This window comes from Brachyistius frenatus, unplaced genomic scaffold (genome assembly GCF_029030835.1).
Source record: "Brachyistius frenatus isolate BFR_SWC_R1_liver_20210118 unplaced genomic scaffold, ASM2903083v1 Contig_25, whole genome shotgun sequence".
In the NCBI taxonomy this organism is placed as follows: Eukaryota; Metazoa; Chordata; class Actinopteri; family Embiotocidae; genus Brachyistius; species Brachyistius frenatus.
The window spans coordinates 125,273-144,223 of NW_027210624.1; the positions used below are offsets into that span (position 1 = coordinate 125,273).

Here is an 18,951-nt window from a genome sequence, read left to right on the forward strand (position 1 = left end):
CCGCCATTGTCTGTTGTGGATTGTGTTTAAAAATCATGCAGAACCTCCTGAAAACAGAAACTGAACCACAAAGTGAAAACAGAGTTGCTCTTAATGTTTCCACAAACCCTTTCGCACCTCGTTTCTAAAAAGCACGGCCGGATCTGACGGCTCAGCCGAGAATGAGCTCCAACACGGCAAACTTTAAATAAAAACGGCTGCAAGTGGTCGAGGCTCGCTGAGCAGCCTAAGGGAGTGCGGCGTGTGTGGAGGGAATCGATGAATTATAAAAGGGCAAAGTGACTAGAAATGAGATAAATATCAGGAGTGTTAGTGGCTCACCTGATCATGACAGTAGAAATCTCTTTGTACATTGTAGTCGTCGTCACAGCGGTTTATCACTTGACTCAGAGTGAGACAGGGTTGACCTCTGTCTTCCATTGCAAGTAAATGTTCCTTCTGCCGGATGTTCTCTGTACCTTTACAGAAAAAAACCCAGGAATTTTACATGTGCAAAAACTCGCGTGACCACATTCACATACAACTAATTTGGAAGCCAATCCTGCTCCAATAGGAAACTCGCACAACTGCAATGCAGCCGTGGCTAAGGTAGGTAGGTAGGTATATACTTTATTAATCCCCGAGGGGAAATTTTTTAAAACCTTAAAAGAAAGTAAAAAGAGACAAAGAACAATAATAAACAGTTACACTGAACACAACATTTACTGTAATGAAATCTAAAGAGTGGCGGACCATTGGTGCAGTGGTTAACATTGTTGACTCATCGAAAAGGTTCCAGGTTTGAATCTGGTCCTGGGCCTTTCTGTGTGGAGTTTGCATGTTCTTCCTGTGCTTGCATGGCTTCTCTCCGGGTACTCCGGTTTCCTCCCACCATCCAAAAACATGCACCTCAGGTTAATTGGTGATTCTACAAATTGCCCTTAGGTATGAATGACCCTTATAGCTAATGGATGGATGGAAAACTAAAGCATAGTTATAATATTCTTATGTTATGCTTTTTTCATCCTCACTGTACCTAATTAATCCATCAGAGGGCAGTGTAGTCTCACAAATGTTGGCATGACGATATGAACTGCACTGGATGGTCAAAGAGTTCCTCTCACGTTGATAAATTTCTACATAATAACAGAGGGAATACGACTAATGTAATGATTCAGCTGCTGGCTTTAGAACTGCCACACAAAACTTCATTTTATGACCTATAATGACAATAAAATCTGATTTAATAATGGAAAGGAGGAAACAAACACTGCTTTAGTTTTCCTTGCTAAATATTTGATTTGGATTTTGTGGAAATTATTTGTTTTATTCTGTCAGTGAAGAATAAAGGACCAATGTGCTTCAATGAGATAAATCAGTCGGGGGAATTATCACATTGTAAATAGACTTCTTACTGTGACATGTATAGCAAACTCGCTTATGGAGACCATATCCACTCAACCGGTAAACCAAAAGATACCTCCTTAATCCCTTTGTTGTTACAAATCCTCCCCCAGAAGTGATACTTTCCAGACCAGATGACCAACAGTACTGACCCTCCCGAAAGGACCACGGCTCCATCAGGTGGTCAGACGCTACCCAAAACTCAAACTATAAGAAGAAATTATGGACTTGGATTCATAATTACAATTATTAATTACTAAGACCCCAAGCTGATGATTCAGATTCGATTCAATTTCATTAATACTCACTTATCCTCTAAAAGATTCACTTTACATTCAGATTCGATTATTCTCTAAGATTCGGTACATATTCGTTATTTTTGAGTTTCATTCAGTTTTGATTTAGTCCATTTATATCTGCCTTTTTGTTAAGTTTTAGCGCACATAATAATCAAAGTCTCGGAGTATGATCAGCGACTCCTCAGATCAAGTACTCGATTCCGTCCCTTCGGACGAGCCGGTAATCTTGTCAACGCTCCGGACCAGGCCAGTCCTCAGCGTTAGTCAGAGTTACCAAGACGTGTGCCGTTTTTCTTGGACGGGAGGAAATCCCCGTTGGTCGACCTCCATCCACCGGACATCTACGCGACTCATCTGGATCTCTCTCGGCCCGTGGTCTTCCTCAGGGTGGCAAATTCAAATTTAGCATCAGGTTTAAATTTCACTTATTCAGTTTACGGTAACAATTCCCTCTTTCATTTCACCACCAGCAATCAGAAGTAATTGTGCATTCTCAGTCGTATAAATACATCTGTCATGTAATCATTTCTTGTGAGAAGTTATACAATAAATCCTTTTGAATTAGACCGAAGTGTGAATATATCGAAGAACTTGAGTTCCGATACGAGAATTCATAAATATAGATTATGATTGGACTGATTTCATATTAATGTTGAATTAATATGTTGTCCAATATTGGACTGGTGCCCCTTCTAATAACGAGAGCAAAACTGAATCCTCACGAAATAAATTGGCATAACGCTACACATGATAACTGATTACATTACCCGATACACAGTTAACTTATCTAGGAGAATATACACGATAATATTGATATTATTAAATCAGTGTATCAGGTGTATGTTTGTTATAGCCTTACATAGTACAGTTTACAAAAGAAAACATTGATCGCTGTGACTTTTAGCACATTCAAAGCTTACTTCCTGTCCTACATCCACAGGACAACAAATAGCTTATTGCAGCTTTAACATTGACAATTTCGTTTTTTAGCGAGTTAAACATTACAAGATTAAGCTACACATACACTATCTCTTTATCAGCGAGCCCAACGTCTGGCTTCATACCATTAACAGGTCTGTGAACTGTGAGTTTCTGTACGAGCATTGTCATATTTTGGACGACATGCTATAGTATGACTTTTATTTATTTTTTTTGAATTTTTTTTTTATCACTTTTTGGACGACATGCTGTAATATGACTTTTTGTTGTTGTTGTTTTTTTTTAATCACTTTTTGGACGACATGCTGTAATATGACTTATTAGTTTTTTTTATCACTTTTTGGACGACATGCTGTAATATGACTTTTTTTTTTATCACTTTTTGGACGACATGTTGTATTATGACTTTTTTTTTTATCACTTTTTGGACGACATGCTGTAATATGACTTTTTTTTTTATCACTTTTTGGACGACATGCTGTAATATGACTTATTAGTTGTTTTTTTTATCACTTTTTGGACGACATGCTGTAATATGACTTTTTTTTTATCACTTTTTGGACGACATGCTGTAATATGACTTTTTTTTTTATCACTTTTTGGACGACATGCTGTAATATGACTTTTTTTTTTTTTTTTATCACTTTTTGGACGACATGCTGTATTATGACTTTTTTTTTTATCACTTTTTTTTTATATGACTTTTTTTTATCACTTTTTGGACGACATGCTGTATTATGACTTTTTTTTTTATCACTTTTTGGACGACATGCTGTAATATGACTTTTTATTTTATCACTTTTTGGACGACATGTTGTATTATGACTTTTTTTTTTATCACTTTTTGGACAACATGCTGTAATATGACTTTTTTTTATCACTTTTTGGGCGACATGCTGTAATATGACTTTTTTTTTTATCACTTTTTGGACGACATGCTGTAATATGACTTTTTTTATCACTTTTTGGACGACATGCTGTAATATGACTTTTTTTTTATCACTTTTTGGACGACATGCTGTAATATGACTTTTTTTTTATCACTTTTTGGGCGACATGCTGTAATATGACTTTTTTTTTTATCACTTTTTGGGCGACATGCTGTAATATGACTTTTTTTTTTATCACTTTTTGGACGACATGTTGTATTATGACTTTTTTTTTATCACTTTTTGGACGACATGCTGTAATATGACTTTTTTTTTATCACTTTTTGGACGACATGCTGTAATATGACTTTTTTTTATCACTTTTTGGACGACATGTTGTATTATGACTTTTTTTTATCACTTTTTGGACGACATGCTGTAATATGACTTTTTTTTCATATTTTGGACGACATGCTGTAATATGACTTTTTTTCATATTTTGGACGACATGCTATAGTATGACTCAGCTAAAAGTCTATAAAGTGTACATTGTACAGTAGTAACGTGGCACAATAAGTCGTGCACAGCTTATTGAATAAGTTATGTTTTGAGCAAATATAAGTACAGAAAGAGTTTTATATGTTCTGAATGTGTTTGTGTTTGACTATGTGGTTTTAGTTGAAGGAAGAACTATTTCAGTTAAAGGAAAATTTAGGGTTCAAGTGTTTTTCATCAGTGTTAAGCAGCAGTGGCAGTAAACAGCCAGGAGGTGTCAGTGTCACTGCATGAGCAGCGTGTGCGCAGGGAAGTCTGAGAAAGTCAGCTGAGATTCTCCGTTAGACACAAGCAGAAAAACGCTGTGCGTCGATGTCCCACTGAAAGATATTGTTTTACAATTTTCATAAACAACTTCAATAAATCTGCAACACCAGATTTGATCTGCGTGACATCTTCCTGTGCCCCGCTACAGTAACAGTTATCTGAAACGGTGGTTATTATTGCTTCTTCAACTGAGTTGTTGCCTGTTCAGGTAGTAGTTAATTACTATCTGAAAAAAGACTGTATGTCCGGCTCCCGTACTGATTTCTCTGCTTATTAGGTGACGTGACCGTTCTCCATCTGTTCCCCTCTATTGACTGACCAACACCTGTTGGCTACCTGACTAAGGAGGGAGCATGGGCGCAACCAAGTGTACAATTGTGAGGGAGGAGTCACAGAATTAAGGTTTTCCTTAATAATGAATACAAAATAAATTGAAAACAAACAGCAAACAACAAGAGACAGAAGCTTTGACAGTGTTCATAAAAGGAGAATATTTCTCTGCATTGGGGGACAGATTGGTATTTTCTCAGTATTGGGTGGGACACAACCCCCCCCCCCCAAAAAAAAAGGCTCTGGTAGCGCCCATGATGGAAGTTGATCAAAACATTATTTACCATGCTGTAAGTCATTTGTAAGTGGGGTTGAGGAGGTGGTTGGATGTCATCTGTCGTCTCTGAATCGGGGTCTGAATCTGGCTCAAATGAGTCTGATAGCGCTGCCATTACTTCTCTGTAAGTTTAAGGAGCCACAGTCCCTCACCTGTGAATAGCCTGGTCAGGTCACTCAAATACACACAAATAGTCAGCCAATCAGAGGAGATGCTTATTAATATTAATGAGCCTTAGAAAAAGCCACTAAAAACAGCTTGTTCTCAGAAGAGTTCCACTGAGGCGTTAGAGCCGAGGTGTAAAATAGTATTGAAATGGTTTTTGACACTGAAAAATATCTTCGTGAGGATGTGAGGACTATACATAAAGCACCAGAAACGTTACAACACGGGACCTTTAAAAGCCAATTAGAAGCTACATTTCTACAACGAGAACTCCAGCCTGAAGTAAAACTTCTTCTATCACTTAGTAATATAATGTTAACCTTGTTTTATATGAAAAATTATGCACAATGTACAAAGTTTAAACATGATGTTCAAATGTGGCTACTGGCACTGATCAGGTTACATTTGGGTCTCTTGTCAGGAATCTACAAAAGGAATTACACATGTCCGTTTTTTTTATTTGAGTTGGAGCACTTTGCTGGTTTCAGTTGATGTTTGTGCTGAAGAGTGTCGAATGATCAAGCTGTGAGATTGAACCGTTATACGACTATGGGTGTAACTCTGTCCCCTGTACGAGCTTTTCAGCAGCCAATGAAAAGTAGAAAATACGACATAATACACGTGTCGTTATTTGTTCTCCATTGCAGCTTTCTGTGGACAGAAGACAAAAGGAAACAAAAGCTATCAGTGCTCTTAAACAACAACCTGATGAAGCAGCCCAGTTGTCTGAGTGTGGCGTCTTTACCTTTGCCTTGAGCATATTGCCGAAGGCTCGGAGCAGTTTGGGTGTCGGCGGTTTTCTTCCAAACAGAGCCAGACCTTTGTGCTTCTCCTCATTGGTTTTAGCAGATGCAGCGCCTTTGGCTTTTACCAGTTTCCTTTACACAGTTACAAAACACACAGACACAATCATTAACGTGCTGCATATTTTCACATTTCATTTGGTATTGCGTGTAGTCCGGGTTCCCACTCCAAATTAAATGTCAAACTCTCCGATTTTTCCCTGCACTGACTAAAAAGCTGAAATTTCACGACCTTTAAGGAACATAAAAACAGGCTGACAAGAAACACAGATATTATTTTATATAATATTATCATTCTATTTTCATATAATTCACTAGGGCTGTGTACCCTTATAAACACACTGACCCTTGGGCAAAAATCTTTTCAAATGGGAACAGTAAGAAGCCAGCATGCGTCTTACCGTTGCCGTGGCTACGAAGGGCTCCCTCTCCCATATTTAATATATCTATTGTAGTTTTACAAACCTGACATTTAGCTTTTCTGTTTCAATTTTTTTTATTGCACAGTCTTTGAACTAATCATTTTGCAGACGGAGCTCTTAAAATGCATATTTCTCTGGCACGTGTGCCTTCCTAAGCAGGTAGAAGAAAAGGCACATCTTTATTGAAGTGCTTGACACTGACGAACGAAAAGGATAAAGCCACTCACACGATACGGGAAACAGGTGTAATAACGTGATTAAAAACCATCACAATCAAAATACTACTTTTGCGCAACAAAACTGTTGCTCAAGTGCTCGTTTGTCACTCACTTGCCCTTCCTGGCCAGAACTTTCTGAGACTCCGGGTAGTGAACGAGGATGTCAAACAGGTCTTTCTTCTCCAGGACGAAGAGGTTCGCAAAGCCGTGTGCTTTCACATTAGCCGTGCGCCGGTTGCCTCCATCTTTAGCAGACTGTAGTAAGCTGTGGCGGGGAGCAGACGCAGAAACAAACCATGGCCAATGACCATTTGACTGTTTCAGTGTTACCTGGGCAGATCGATCACAAGAAGCTCTGGCATTCCTTAAATCATGGAAATGTAATAAATAAATGTCAAATATTGCAACACAAAGTCCCTGCAATATGTGTAACTTTGTGAAACCGATGCTAAAGAAAACCTGATTTAAAAACCCGGATGTTGGTTATTCTTTAGACACTGAGAACCGAAATGAGAAATTGTGTTTCAGTGAAATTTTAAGTAAGAAAAACACGACTGCACCAGCTTCGTCATGACACCTGGGTGCTAACATAAAGAAGAAGGAAACACGTGAAGTGGATCTTTCCTGACACTGCGGACAAACCTGATCTCTCCGAACACGCAGCCGGCCTTCAGAGTGACGAACACAATGCTGTTGTCAGGTCCTCCCACCACCTGCACCGCTCCACTTTTGATGACGTACATCTCCTTACCGATGTCGCCCTGCAGAGGAGAGCAGCAACACAGAGGTCAGTGTCTCACACACACACACACACGCACACACACACACACGCACGCACGCACACACCTTCTGCACCACAAAGTCTCCGGGTAGATAGATGATGGACTTCAGCCTCAGTAACATGTCGACCAACATCTGCTGGTCGCAGCCCTGCAGGAGACAGAGTTTAGTTCCCAGGTTAGTTTGACTGTTGGATGTGTCTCCAGATGTACATCAGGTTTTATTGAGCTGTAGAAGATAATGAGACTTGAATTTGAAAGGCTCCATCAATGTCTCTGCATGAAAAACAAACTCTTTTGTCCTTTTTTTTAATCTATTGTCTTTTAATCCTTTACCAACATTAAAAATGATTTATGTCACTGTTTGAATTATGTATTAAAAAACCTTTTATACTTAACATGTGGAGTTTCGTAATAGCACCAATTAATTTTTTGTGCTGTCATTAATTGTTTTCCTAGTATGTGGCGATAATAAGAACATTTATTACAACTTATTGTTTAGTTTTTTTTGTGTGTCAGTTGTCCTGACTCGAACTGAACTGAGACCACGTCAGGAGGCGAGTGGTTTTCTTGTTCTTAAAAATAGAATCACATTCTTTAAAAATAGTCTAAAAATATTGAAAAGATGTTGTATCAAAACATTTGTTTAATGTTTTTAAAGCTCGTCATCCAACTCCAAAGTAAGAATGTTCTAGAAACAAAAAAAATGGCTGAAACATTTTTAGGAATTGTATTAACAATGTTATAAAAAACATTTTAGGAACTTAAACAAAATGTTATTAGAATGATTTTAGACACCGTTATCCAACTTTTAGCAGAAACGATGAGAATAAAAATAAAAATCCCACTAAAAATATTCCCAGCATGATTTTAAAACAACAAAAAGAAGCTCGGATGGCTGATGGGTGCACAGTGTGAACAGAAAGAGGACTGAGGCTCCGTCAGAGCTGAAGTGGACCAGAAGAGAAGTGAGTACTCAGAAGTGAGTACGCAAAAAGAACTGACTCTGTTTTCTTTTAGTCCACTTTTAAATCCACTTAAAAAAAAAAACCTGACCTGGTTGGTTTAAGAAGGACCAGGTGAAAACCGCCTAAAACCAGCCCGTGCTCCTGACCTGAGGACACAGTCATGTGGGGTCACCTGAAACAGTGCGATCTTCTGGAAGGTGGCCAGGTTGATGTCCACTGCGATGGCGGTTCTCATCACCAGCGGCATCTTGTCCAGGAGCTCAGACTCGTCTGCAGAGGACACACAGTATATTGGATTCTTCCAGGTTTAACGTTGGTGCTTTAACTGGCTTTTTGGAATTGTAATTAACTCTTAATCAACCTCATGGACTTCAAATAGTGCTGAGGCTTTTTCATGACTACAGTCAGGCAGATAACGACCAACATATTTTTAGTCGGAGATGTTTTTTGAGTGATGTACCGAAGCCTTTCAGTCACAAACATCTGTGTGTAGGATTGTTATTGTTTTTTTTATTGTATGTTTCACAGACATAAAGAAGAGGTCGTTCAACCACAACAACTAAATTACAATCGCTGTCCTCTCAGTCTCCTGTAATAATATAAATATATGTAATATACATAATCATATTCTGCCCTTTGACCTTCATCATCATAAAAGAGTCAGGTTCTCGCGGTCATTTTGTCCCTGAAAAATTATAAAATTAGGAGAACAATTTTCCAGGCATGGCAATGGTTGGAATTTTTTTGGGGGTTATGGTTTAAATTATGTTTAACATTGAGCAAAACATATTTCCTTGTAGAACTAATTTCAAAACCTGCATGACCCTTGCTGAGCTTACATACGCTCTAAACCAGAGCGGCCCACTTTGGGGCCTGTGGGCCAAGTTTGACCACACCTTCTTTGTTTTGGCCCACCTCAGCACTTGACAAGCTCATGCTTATTCTTCTTATTCTTAAGTGCTGTAAAATCCAAACTGTAATGACCACATATTGTTAAATTTTACAGCAATGCACAGCTTTCCCATTAAATGACACGGACCTCCGTCTTATCTGTGAAGAATGATGGGGTTCTCTCTCTCTCTCCTACTAATGCTCATGTGCTGTTAGTGTGTCCGAAATCACTGACTTTGAGCTGCCTGTCAAGAAGAGATATCGACGTAGTGGCACACTGACAGGAGGAAATTTAGAAAAAAGTAGCAAGATGACTGTTTTTGACAATAATTTCTAGAAAATAATAAAATTACTCTTAAGAAGATTAAAGAGAAGCTCTTTAGATATTCTGACATTTTATTTTAGATTTAGAAAGTACATTCTAGGTTAAATACATCATATCTATAATGAAGATAAACATCTACTTTTGGCCTGCGGTCCTACATCCAGATTAATTTTTAGCTCTATATTGAAAATAATTTAGGCCCCTCTGCTATAAACTCTGCTGTGATTGGTCGTGTCACTGTCAGACAATCCTGACCCAAAACTCAACCCTCCCACAACATAACCAATCACAGGTGCTCAGCCCAGATATGCAGGTCCCTCCTATTTTAAACAAATAAAACCATAGAAATGGCGTCAAATATTAGGAAACAGTTTTGAACATTTTGTGGTGAAAATGTGTGTGAACCCTGAAGAGTTTCATCTGTCTGGCTTACATTACAGTTCTTAGTGTCGCATCAGGTTTGCAGTTTTTCTCCAATAAGGATCAAGTTCTCACCCAGCATGCCCTGCGCGGCCCAGGTGTAGTTGTACCAGGTCCGGATCCGGTTCTGGACCAGCTTGGGGATGGTGTAGGTGTTCATGTAGTCAACACAACCGTCCATTGATGCCCGGAAATATGCCTGACCTGCTGTTGCTGCTCCGATGACGTCTCTCATCTGAAAGAGTGGTGAAGAGAAGAAAATCATTTATATCAGAAGAATTTAAAAGACTTGAAGGCTGAATACTGAAATGGGTTTACTGGTTTGTCACATGTCCTACCTGTCCGATCAAACTGGAGAACACAAAGACACCTATGAAAAAGTTAGCCATCTGAAAGGCAATCTCAAAGGTGGTTACAGGTTCTGGAAGACCACCAATGTTGATGAGACTACGGACTGCATAGTAATAACAACGCAGATACCTGCGGAGAGCCGGGAGAGAAAAAAGACAGACAGTATTTAATTTCTCAAATTGCTGCATTACTTAGTAACAATTATATTTGATGTTTTAGAGCCTTGGTTTGGCTTGATTATATTATGTTATATTATACTATACTACATTCTGTTCTATTCTATGCTATTACATTATATAAAAAAAAATAAAAACACTGGTTGATTGTCTGATGTTTAGGTTAGTACTCCCTGCTCCAGAACTACAACCAGGACCTTGTTACTTTGGCACTGCCAGGCGTTTGCTAAAAGGATCTGTAGCTGCTGCTGGATACCTTCGATGTTGTTAGGGTGTTAGCAGTTGCTCTATCTTCCAGTGGAATATGTGTATGTCAAATACTTGAGTCAAACACCTGCAGTACATAGAATAACTTTTGGAGTTTAGGCCTCTACACCTCTAAAATATGGTCAAATCTTTGTCTTAAGTTACAATTTTGAACAATCAAATTTCACTAATAACACACATTATTGTGGTGTAATTGCATATTAACAATGTACCTTGGACAAATTACATCAACAAAAGCTAGTTAGCTATGAAAGATGGATTTCAAACAAACAAAAAAAGCCTTTTGAGCCCTGACCAAAACCCAACAGAGATACTGTGGTATCCTAATGAGGGTTGTCCACACTAGACATACTAACAATATGTCTGAGCTGAATCAGTTCAGTAAAGAAGAATGGTCCAACATCCATCCTGCAGTTTGTGCACTTCTGCTAATAAAACCGAATGTGTTTTCACCACCAAGACTGTGAAGGGCTATGGGTGCCTTCAATACAAACACAAAAGGTTGTTAGTGTGTTACGAGCTAAAGCACAGTGTGTTTGTGTATACTTGTAACTTTGATGTACATCAGATACATTTTTATGAACAATTAAAGCAGAAAAACATATTTCCAGAAGGTCCACAGTAGGTAAGAGAGCATTTCATTGTGGGATAGTTACGTTTTTTTTAGAGATTGTTGAAATGGACACATTTACATACCCAAATCCCCAAAACTCCAATAAACATTGACAATAAATATAGTACACTATTTAATAATCATAAAGTAATTTTGGACACGGAGCAACACATTCAGCACCATGGACAGAGGCCGTCCGTGTTTCAGCACTACGAAGAGAGATGCAGCGTTTCAGCACCATGGAGAACTCCAGCAGCAACACTAATATCTAAAATACTGCACAGTGTATTGTACGGCTCTCAGTCCACAAGACAAAAGTACAAAGTACTTACGCCGAGCCTTCTCCGTTATACACCCATTGCGTTGTTTTGAGACCCTGGTGCACTGAAGCAACATAGTACACACAGGCGTTGAGATGGAGCATGAAGAGCAGATAGCCTGTGGTGCGGGCAACTCTGCATTAGTAAAGACAGGGATGAAAAAGACGGAAACAGACTGGATCAGATGGAAGTAAAGGGATCTTCATGTTGAAAAAGGTCATTTTAGTGGCAAATACTCCAAAGATACAACAGTAAAACGTACATTACTAATGTACATGTATGAAGATAATAAAAACAATAACTAATTGGTGGGGTGTGAATGCAAACTAAAATAATATATACTGTTAATATATTAAAATCCGTAGACCTTAATACCTGTAGACAGCAGTGAGTACAGTGTATGTAATAGCAGAGGTTTGTGCGAAGAAGTGGATAAAAATAATGGGCCGTATTCAAATGATGTTATATTCCCAATCACTGTTCTTTTGAATAATACAAGAATTTTGAAACAAAGAGTTCCCTGAAGAGGTCGGTTGGTGTTTGTGCTGTGGATGACGTCATATTTCATAAACAGACTTTTCTGGTCTGTGTCATTAAATTACGATACAATTAATAAACAGTAGCACAACAAACAAGACAGAAACATAGACATCATTAGAAGTAGTGGAGATGTTTTATAAACAATCACAGATTTCCTGCATGAAACGAATGAAAATATTATCTTGTTATATTTATTAAAGATATTGTATCGGCATCTGATATTATTTCAGTCGATGAACGACAATCTAAATCAGGGGTCTCCAACCCGTAGATCACGATTTACCAGCAGAACGGGACCCGGTTCTGAGTAGATCACTACTCAGTAGTGTGAGCTTCACCAAGTGTAAATGTAAAGAAATGCATACAGTATGTAATTCCTCCTTTTTCTGTGAGTGTTTACCTCCAGATGTAAGCTTTGGCCATGATGCTTTCAAGTCGATCACTGAACTCGAAGAAAGACTCAATCTAGAAAACACAAGGAAACACACACATTAAGAGGAACTGAAATGTAAAGTCTGGTCAAACATATATATTTTCTCTGGTTTTCTTTGTTTAGATTATTAGTAGAAATTGTTGGCCGCCTACCCTGATGAAGCGGTTGAATCTGTATATGGAGTTGAATTCAAAGTGCAGGCAAACCAGGTCGAAGGGGATGATGCTGATTATATCAGTCTACACAGAAAGGAATACAAAAAAAAATAAAAAATCACATTACGTTTGTACCTCTGAGGTTACAGTGAGTGAAGTTTGTTCACTTCTGTAACTTCTGTAAAATAGATAATTACAGGTAAAACATCTTACTTTAGCCTTTAACTAGCTACACCTGAAGCTATTTTGCACTATTTTATTTTAAAAATGTGTTGTCTTCTGTTTAATTTTGTTTTTTAATTTACATTTTAACATGTTTTTATGTTCCTTTATATCTGTTTTTATTTGAAGCACTTAGTGTGTGTAATTTTCTCTCTGAAAAGCCCTTTGAGTTGCATTTTTTGAATGAAACAAATAAAGTTAATTACTATGAGTAATACAAATCATTTCTTTAACCAGGGTGAATCTCCTCCAGGGAGTGACACAACAAATCTGTCGGGGTCACAATGATGATGAGCAATGCAGGAAGACAGCCAGTTTCGTTTTTTGTTTTGCTTTTACTGGATAATTAAACCTTGTAACGATCAACTATAGCAGGTAAATCCTTGTTGGGGTGTAAAAAGTAGTGAAATCTGAATGGCGAAGTAGAAGTATAAAGAAACATACAGTGGAAATACTAATAATCATTTGAGGTCCAATTATTATTATTATTAATAATAACAACAACAATAAGAAGAAGATGAAGAAAGAGGAAGAAATAAGGAAGAAGACGAGTTACATTCTCACCTTAAACTGTTGTGATTTCCGATAATGCACCTTGGTCATAGCGCTGTCTTTCTGCAGGCGACAGACGTATTAAAGTTAGTTCTACAGAGTTAGAGTTCAGATGGACCATTAAAGACACACATTGGTTGCAGCTCATGAACAGAGAGGCTTCATAAAGCTTTTAAACTTACAATAATGTCTCCAGCTTTGACAAACTGAAGTCGAGGTTGCCAAAGAACGATGTCAATAAAATTCACAAAGTCACTAAGAATGTCAAAACATATCCAGTACTGGTTGACCATTTCATTATGGTAGGGGAAAGCCAGTCTGGCAGTGCAGAACCACATGTTGTAGTTGTACGCCAGCGCTACGACAGTCAACCAGGCAATATACCGACGATCTGGAGAGACAGAACGATTTGGAGCATTTAAAGGTGGATTTGAACGCATCATTTCATCTGAGCAGTAACATGCCTGGTTTAGATCTAACCCACCTGTGAAAGGATCAATGGTGGTGCCCAAGACGGTGTCCATCATATTCTCAATGGGATAGAAGAGGACGTCAAAGCAGGAGCAGTTGATGTCCGGGAGGAACTGTGCTTTCTTTAAGGCCTCCTTTGCCAGCCTCTCCTCCTCCGCTTTCTTCTCAGCCTCCAGCTTTTTCTCCTCGTCTTTCTTCTTCTTCTCCTCGGCCTTTTTGACGGCCTCTTCTGCCTTCTTTTTATCCGCTTCTTCTTTAGCTATCCGCTCCTCTTCCTTCAACCTGATGTAATCCTCCTTCTTGTAAATAGGTGCTGAACGGGCACAGAAAGAGAGAGAGACAGAGAGAGAGAGAGATAGTGGGTTCAAGAGTGCCATGTTTGAGTTTTTTGCCTGTAAAAGCATGTTAAGTTTGTTTATGTCCACACTTACTGACTGGTGGGGTGATTTCTGGAGATGTGGCGTATGGGTCTATGGCTTTCTCTTTGAGCATCTCCGTACGCTCTCTTAAGTTCTTGGCCAAAGTTCTGAGGACGTCGTCTGTGTAGCGAAAGTAGACGACAGGTGGAGGAGGAGGTTCTTCACTGAAAACAGGAACAGAAAGCAAAATGAAAGTTGAATAAAGGAACCACAGAGGGGAGAAGTGAAGAGGCACGAGTGGAAAATTCGATTTTGTGGTGAGCAACGTGAGATTCATAATAATATTTTCAATAGACGGGATAGTATTTGCAGGTGTATTAAGCTGCTGTGACACGCAACCTGACATCACCTGACATTAACAGGTACTTTTATCTCAATCTCAAAGGAAATGGGATGTTTTCATTTTCACAAGACCATTTAATAACATTCTCTTTGTAGTTTTATGCACAATCATTTCTTTAAAATTGACTCAAGCTTGCATGTGGACACTCTCCGATGATCATTCTCAGTCGCAAATACCACTAAGCTCCTAATCTCCTTTCCCGCTTTAGGAATCACACGCTGCAAGTCACAGTGCAACCATGAAGCTGCTGACACGACGTCCAGACATGGTCTCTGTTATTGTGAGGACTGCTGAGACACTGGCTGCGTCTCAATGGGAATGCTCACAATTTCGACACAACGAATAACAATTGTTCTTTAACTGTGCTTGATGGATCGATACTTAAAAATGGTCCAGCCTATTTTTTTATGGTCTATCCTCTTTTTATCGTTTTAGTCTTGCTTCACTCACCAAATTGACCCTAGCTTGCCTTTTCTCTGTAACACACACATAGAGACACACAAAATATCCCACAACGATTTTTTATTTTTTAAATCTTGCCCTTATCTTCATAGAGAGACACTCGAAGACACACAAAGATTTTGCAAATATAGATGAGGACAGCAGCTAATTGAAGCCAGCAGAAACATTCAGTGAAGTGATAATATACCACCATTCAAAACACTGAAAGTAAAATACTGTTTATTTAAATTTAGCACTTTGACCTCAAAGGTTTTCAGCCACCATCAAATGTACTCCTGTATTTGATGCTCTGTATCCACAAAACTGCTGACCACCTGCCATCCCATCTTCAGAACAGTTTATCCTTGAGATGAACATGTGCATCATTTAATTACATTAATATCCAAAATGGATTGACTCAAACCACAGATGTTGTAAATGATGGTTGGGGCACTAAAGTGTCCCAATACAGGTCACTTTTTAACGTGAACCTGATTGATCAATCAAATAAAAAATGACTGCAACTCAAAAAAAAAAAAAAAAAATCTCAATTCATGTTCTGTTACGTGCCTGAAGTAACCATCAAGAACATGAAATGTCAGGACTGATACAGTATATCCATTAATCATTGAAATCAAATGTTCCCAAACTCTTCCCACTGCAGATACCGACAATTTTCAACTGTGTCAGGCAAACATTAGCGCCGCTATGTTGACCGTGAATGTGACGTCAGCCTACGTGGCGAAACACAGGCAGACTTTATTTCTAAAACAAATGATGAACAACTAATTTGATTTAATTTGATTAACAACATAATGCCATGTGTACAATAGATGTAATAACTATTGTCAGCATTGAAATGAAAATAAATGGGAATTTGTTTTAGACTTGGACCAGTTGAAATGAAATGATTAGATCATTCAGCAGGGCTCGTGAACTACTGGGTGAAGTCTTGAGTACAACTAGTGTTATATTGGGAATCATTGGTCTATTATATCTGCTTAACCTACACAGGATAGTAACTGGAGCTTATCCAACTTGCACTGTGTGGGATCCACACAGTATATGATGAATTCTTACCCCTCAGCCCCTTCTGGATTGGCAGGAGCTCCATCACCCGCAGCAGGAGCTGGAGCTGCAGGAGCTGCAGCAGCAGGAGCCGGAGCTGCCGGAGCTGCAGCAGCAGGAGCCGGAGCTGCAGGAGCTGCAGCTGCAGGAGCTGCAGGAGCTGCAGGAGTTGCAGCAGGGGCATCAGCTGGAAGAACAATATAGCAGCCCTCTTTAGTCTGTTTCTAACAACTGAACACAAACACTACTAACGATATAAGCGGGTGATCATTCCCAAGACATAAAACGAGACCAAGAACCCAACTGAATGATTTCATTCCATAACCTGAAATCTTTGCTCAGTTTTGCATAACTATGACAGTTACAGAACCTCCTAACGTAGTGACTTATTGCCGATTAGAATAATGTAAACGACATTTCAAGAGTAAAGTTCCATAAACAGTAATACTGTAGTATTGTTTCTAATACAAGTGCAGGAGGAAATTGGACAACAATCCTGTATTTCTATACACAGAGATGAAGAACATTTTTGCTCTCCTATTCAGTGGTACCTAAATCAAATATCAGCACTTTGTGAGACACACATTGTGGAAAACAAAAAGCCAGATTTTGCTTGTTGTTTGTAATATATTTCAGCTTCATGTTTGTACAGTTTGTTCAATGTCCTCTACAAGGTAACATAAAATCCTTTGTCTGTGTAATAGAAAGAGAAAGAGGGACCTAGCTAATAATCTCCTTTCAGCCATGTTGGCTCAAAACATGGACACACAAAACTGCCAACAAGATGAAAGAGAACATCTGGTAATAGTAAGAAAGTTTTGCAGCCCTCTGCGACTCCAATCTGGTATGGGTTAGGTCAATTTGTCACACAATTTCAAACCAACGGCTAGGGTTTAATCGAGGTTATTTGATCAATGTTCAACTCTTCTTTTGTCATTTCAAATCTGGTCAGTCCATAATTCCAGGTCATAACACTCGATAGGGCCTTGGTCAGAACCAGGAAAACTGCTCACAATGAACTCAGGCTCGAAATGGGCAGCATTCATATTGGTCTGAAAGGGGTATCTATCTATCTATCTATCTATCTATCTATCTATCTATCTATCTATCTATCTATCTATCTATCTATCTATCTATCTATCTATCTATCTATCTATCTATCTATCTATCTATCTATCTATCTATCTATCTATCTATCTATCTGTCTATCTGTCTGTCTATTCACTCACTTCACTCACTTCACTCACTGACATTCACGTTGACAGCCATGGCTGCAGTCAGGCCAAAACACTTTGGGTGCATCAGTCAAACATGGAGTTCAAACCAAATAAACAGACATCTCACCTGGTTTTGGCTCATCCTTTTTGGGCTCTTCTTTCTTTTCCTCTTCTTTTTTGTCTTCTGTCTTTGGGTCCTCTTTCTTTTCCTCTTCATTCTTTGGGGGCTCTGTTTTTTCATCCTTCTTTTCGGGGGGCTTGTCCTCCTGTAAATATAAAACACAGGTTACTGACACAAAGCCCAACCGTGAGTTGTCTGACTCAATTTGGTTGTTGCACATAGTGCATGGAGCATACTGTTGGCACAAAAATGCTGAATTCCTAAATGCAACAAATGTATATTTGGTAAGGCCACCTAATGCAATTATTCATTAGTGCCCTTTCCTCAAGTTCAACCCTCTAAAAACCCACCAGCATATCCCACAGAGGATCAGCCTTCCTGCTGAAGAAACAGTGACTGCTGTTTCTCTTCAGGAAGCAGCCAGTAGAAATTAATAATTTTACGTAATTAGCAACAAATAAAATGTGCTGATTTTACAAATACCTCTCTACTCCAGGTCTGCTAGTACTTGAAGTTTCCGTATTTATAAAGATAATTTAAGGAGATCAGGCCTTACCTTCACTGCTGGAGCTGGGGTAGGTTGTGGAGTAGCAGCAGGAGGCTCAGGAGCCCCAATCAACCTCTTCAACCGGCTGAACATGGTGGGGTTCTGTGTGGGCTACAGCGAACAGGCCTGCCCGTCCACTCCCCCTCCTCTACACCCTTTTAAAAAAAAAATGTGATCCTAAGAAGAACACCTGGGATCCTCGTTGTGAAGTCTCACATCCAAACAACAGACTGTCACAACTAAATTTCTTAGAGCCATTAAGTCCCTCTCGGCCCTCCCCTCTCTACTGAAGCCAACACCAGATCAGCTATCGCAGCCGCCAATCACTGCCAGGCAAGGTCACGGTCTTTTTGGAGTGTAGACTACAGAGCAGACAAAACTGGCCTTGACCACAAACATTTAAAGAGCTGCACTTTGTAGTAACATGTCGGCAAATAAATAATGGTAATCAAAATGAAAGATATTCAAAGGAAACAATCAATTAAACCTGTTTAAAGAAGGTTGGAGGACAGGATGGTGGGCATATTGTCATTATTACACACTTGTTACTTATTCTACCTTATTCTAAGTTTGTTAAAAAATGATCAAAGCTTCACCTTAAAGTTTGAAACCATAAAATGCCTTTTGAAATACACTGAATCGCGTGGTAACATAGTAGTAACTTGTGTCTGTGTGTAACAAGTGTTGTTGGAGTAAAAATAGACTGTGCTCTGGTTATTTCAGTCCCTCCTGGCTGCCGAGTTCACAAACGGAGAGACCACTTAGTTAATCAGCCCTCACAACGT

General features: G+C 38.9%; 1 protein-coding gene across 1 annotated transcript; it reads right to left on the reverse strand.

Moving 5' to 3' along the window:
• Positions 1-5,601: 5,601 nt before the first annotated feature.
• cngb3.1 (cyclic nucleotide gated channel subunit beta 3, tandem duplicate 1) lies at positions 5,602-18,259 on the reverse strand. The gene is made up of 18 exons (XM_069698110.1): positions 18,176-18,259; positions 17,626-17,764; positions 16,294-16,468; positions 14,442-14,593; positions 14,024-14,323; positions 13,722-13,930; positions 13,552-13,602; positions 12,763-12,849; positions 12,578-12,642; positions 11,650-11,772; positions 10,249-10,390; positions 9,986-10,145; positions 8,447-8,544; positions 7,374-7,457; positions 7,170-7,288; positions 6,640-6,792; positions 5,830-5,962; positions 5,602-5,735 (listed from the first exon to the last, which is right to left on the reverse strand). The coding sequence occupies exons 1-18, from the start codon at positions 18,257-18,259 to the stop codon at positions 5,712-5,714; spliced, it is 2,298 nt and encodes a 765-aa protein (XP_069554211.1). The 3' UTR covers positions 5,602-5,711.
• Between the last annotated feature and the right edge of the window lie 692 nt (positions 18,260-18,951).

Excerpts from the sequence above, each read along its gene's own strand:
- cngb3.1 (XM_069698110.1), bottom strand. The coding sequence starts at position 18,259 with ATGTTCAGCCGGTTGAAGAGGTTGATTGGGGCTCCTGAGCCTCCTGCT. Across the intron at positions 17,765-18,175 it reads CCCCAGCTCCAGCAGTGAAG|GAGGACAAGCCCCCCGAAAA; the intron begins GTAAGGCCTGAT and ends TTATATTTACAG. Across the intron at positions 10,146-10,248 it reads TCTCCAGTTTGATCGGACAG|ATGAGAGACGTCATCGGAGC; the intron begins GTAGGACATGTG and ends CCACTCTTTCAG.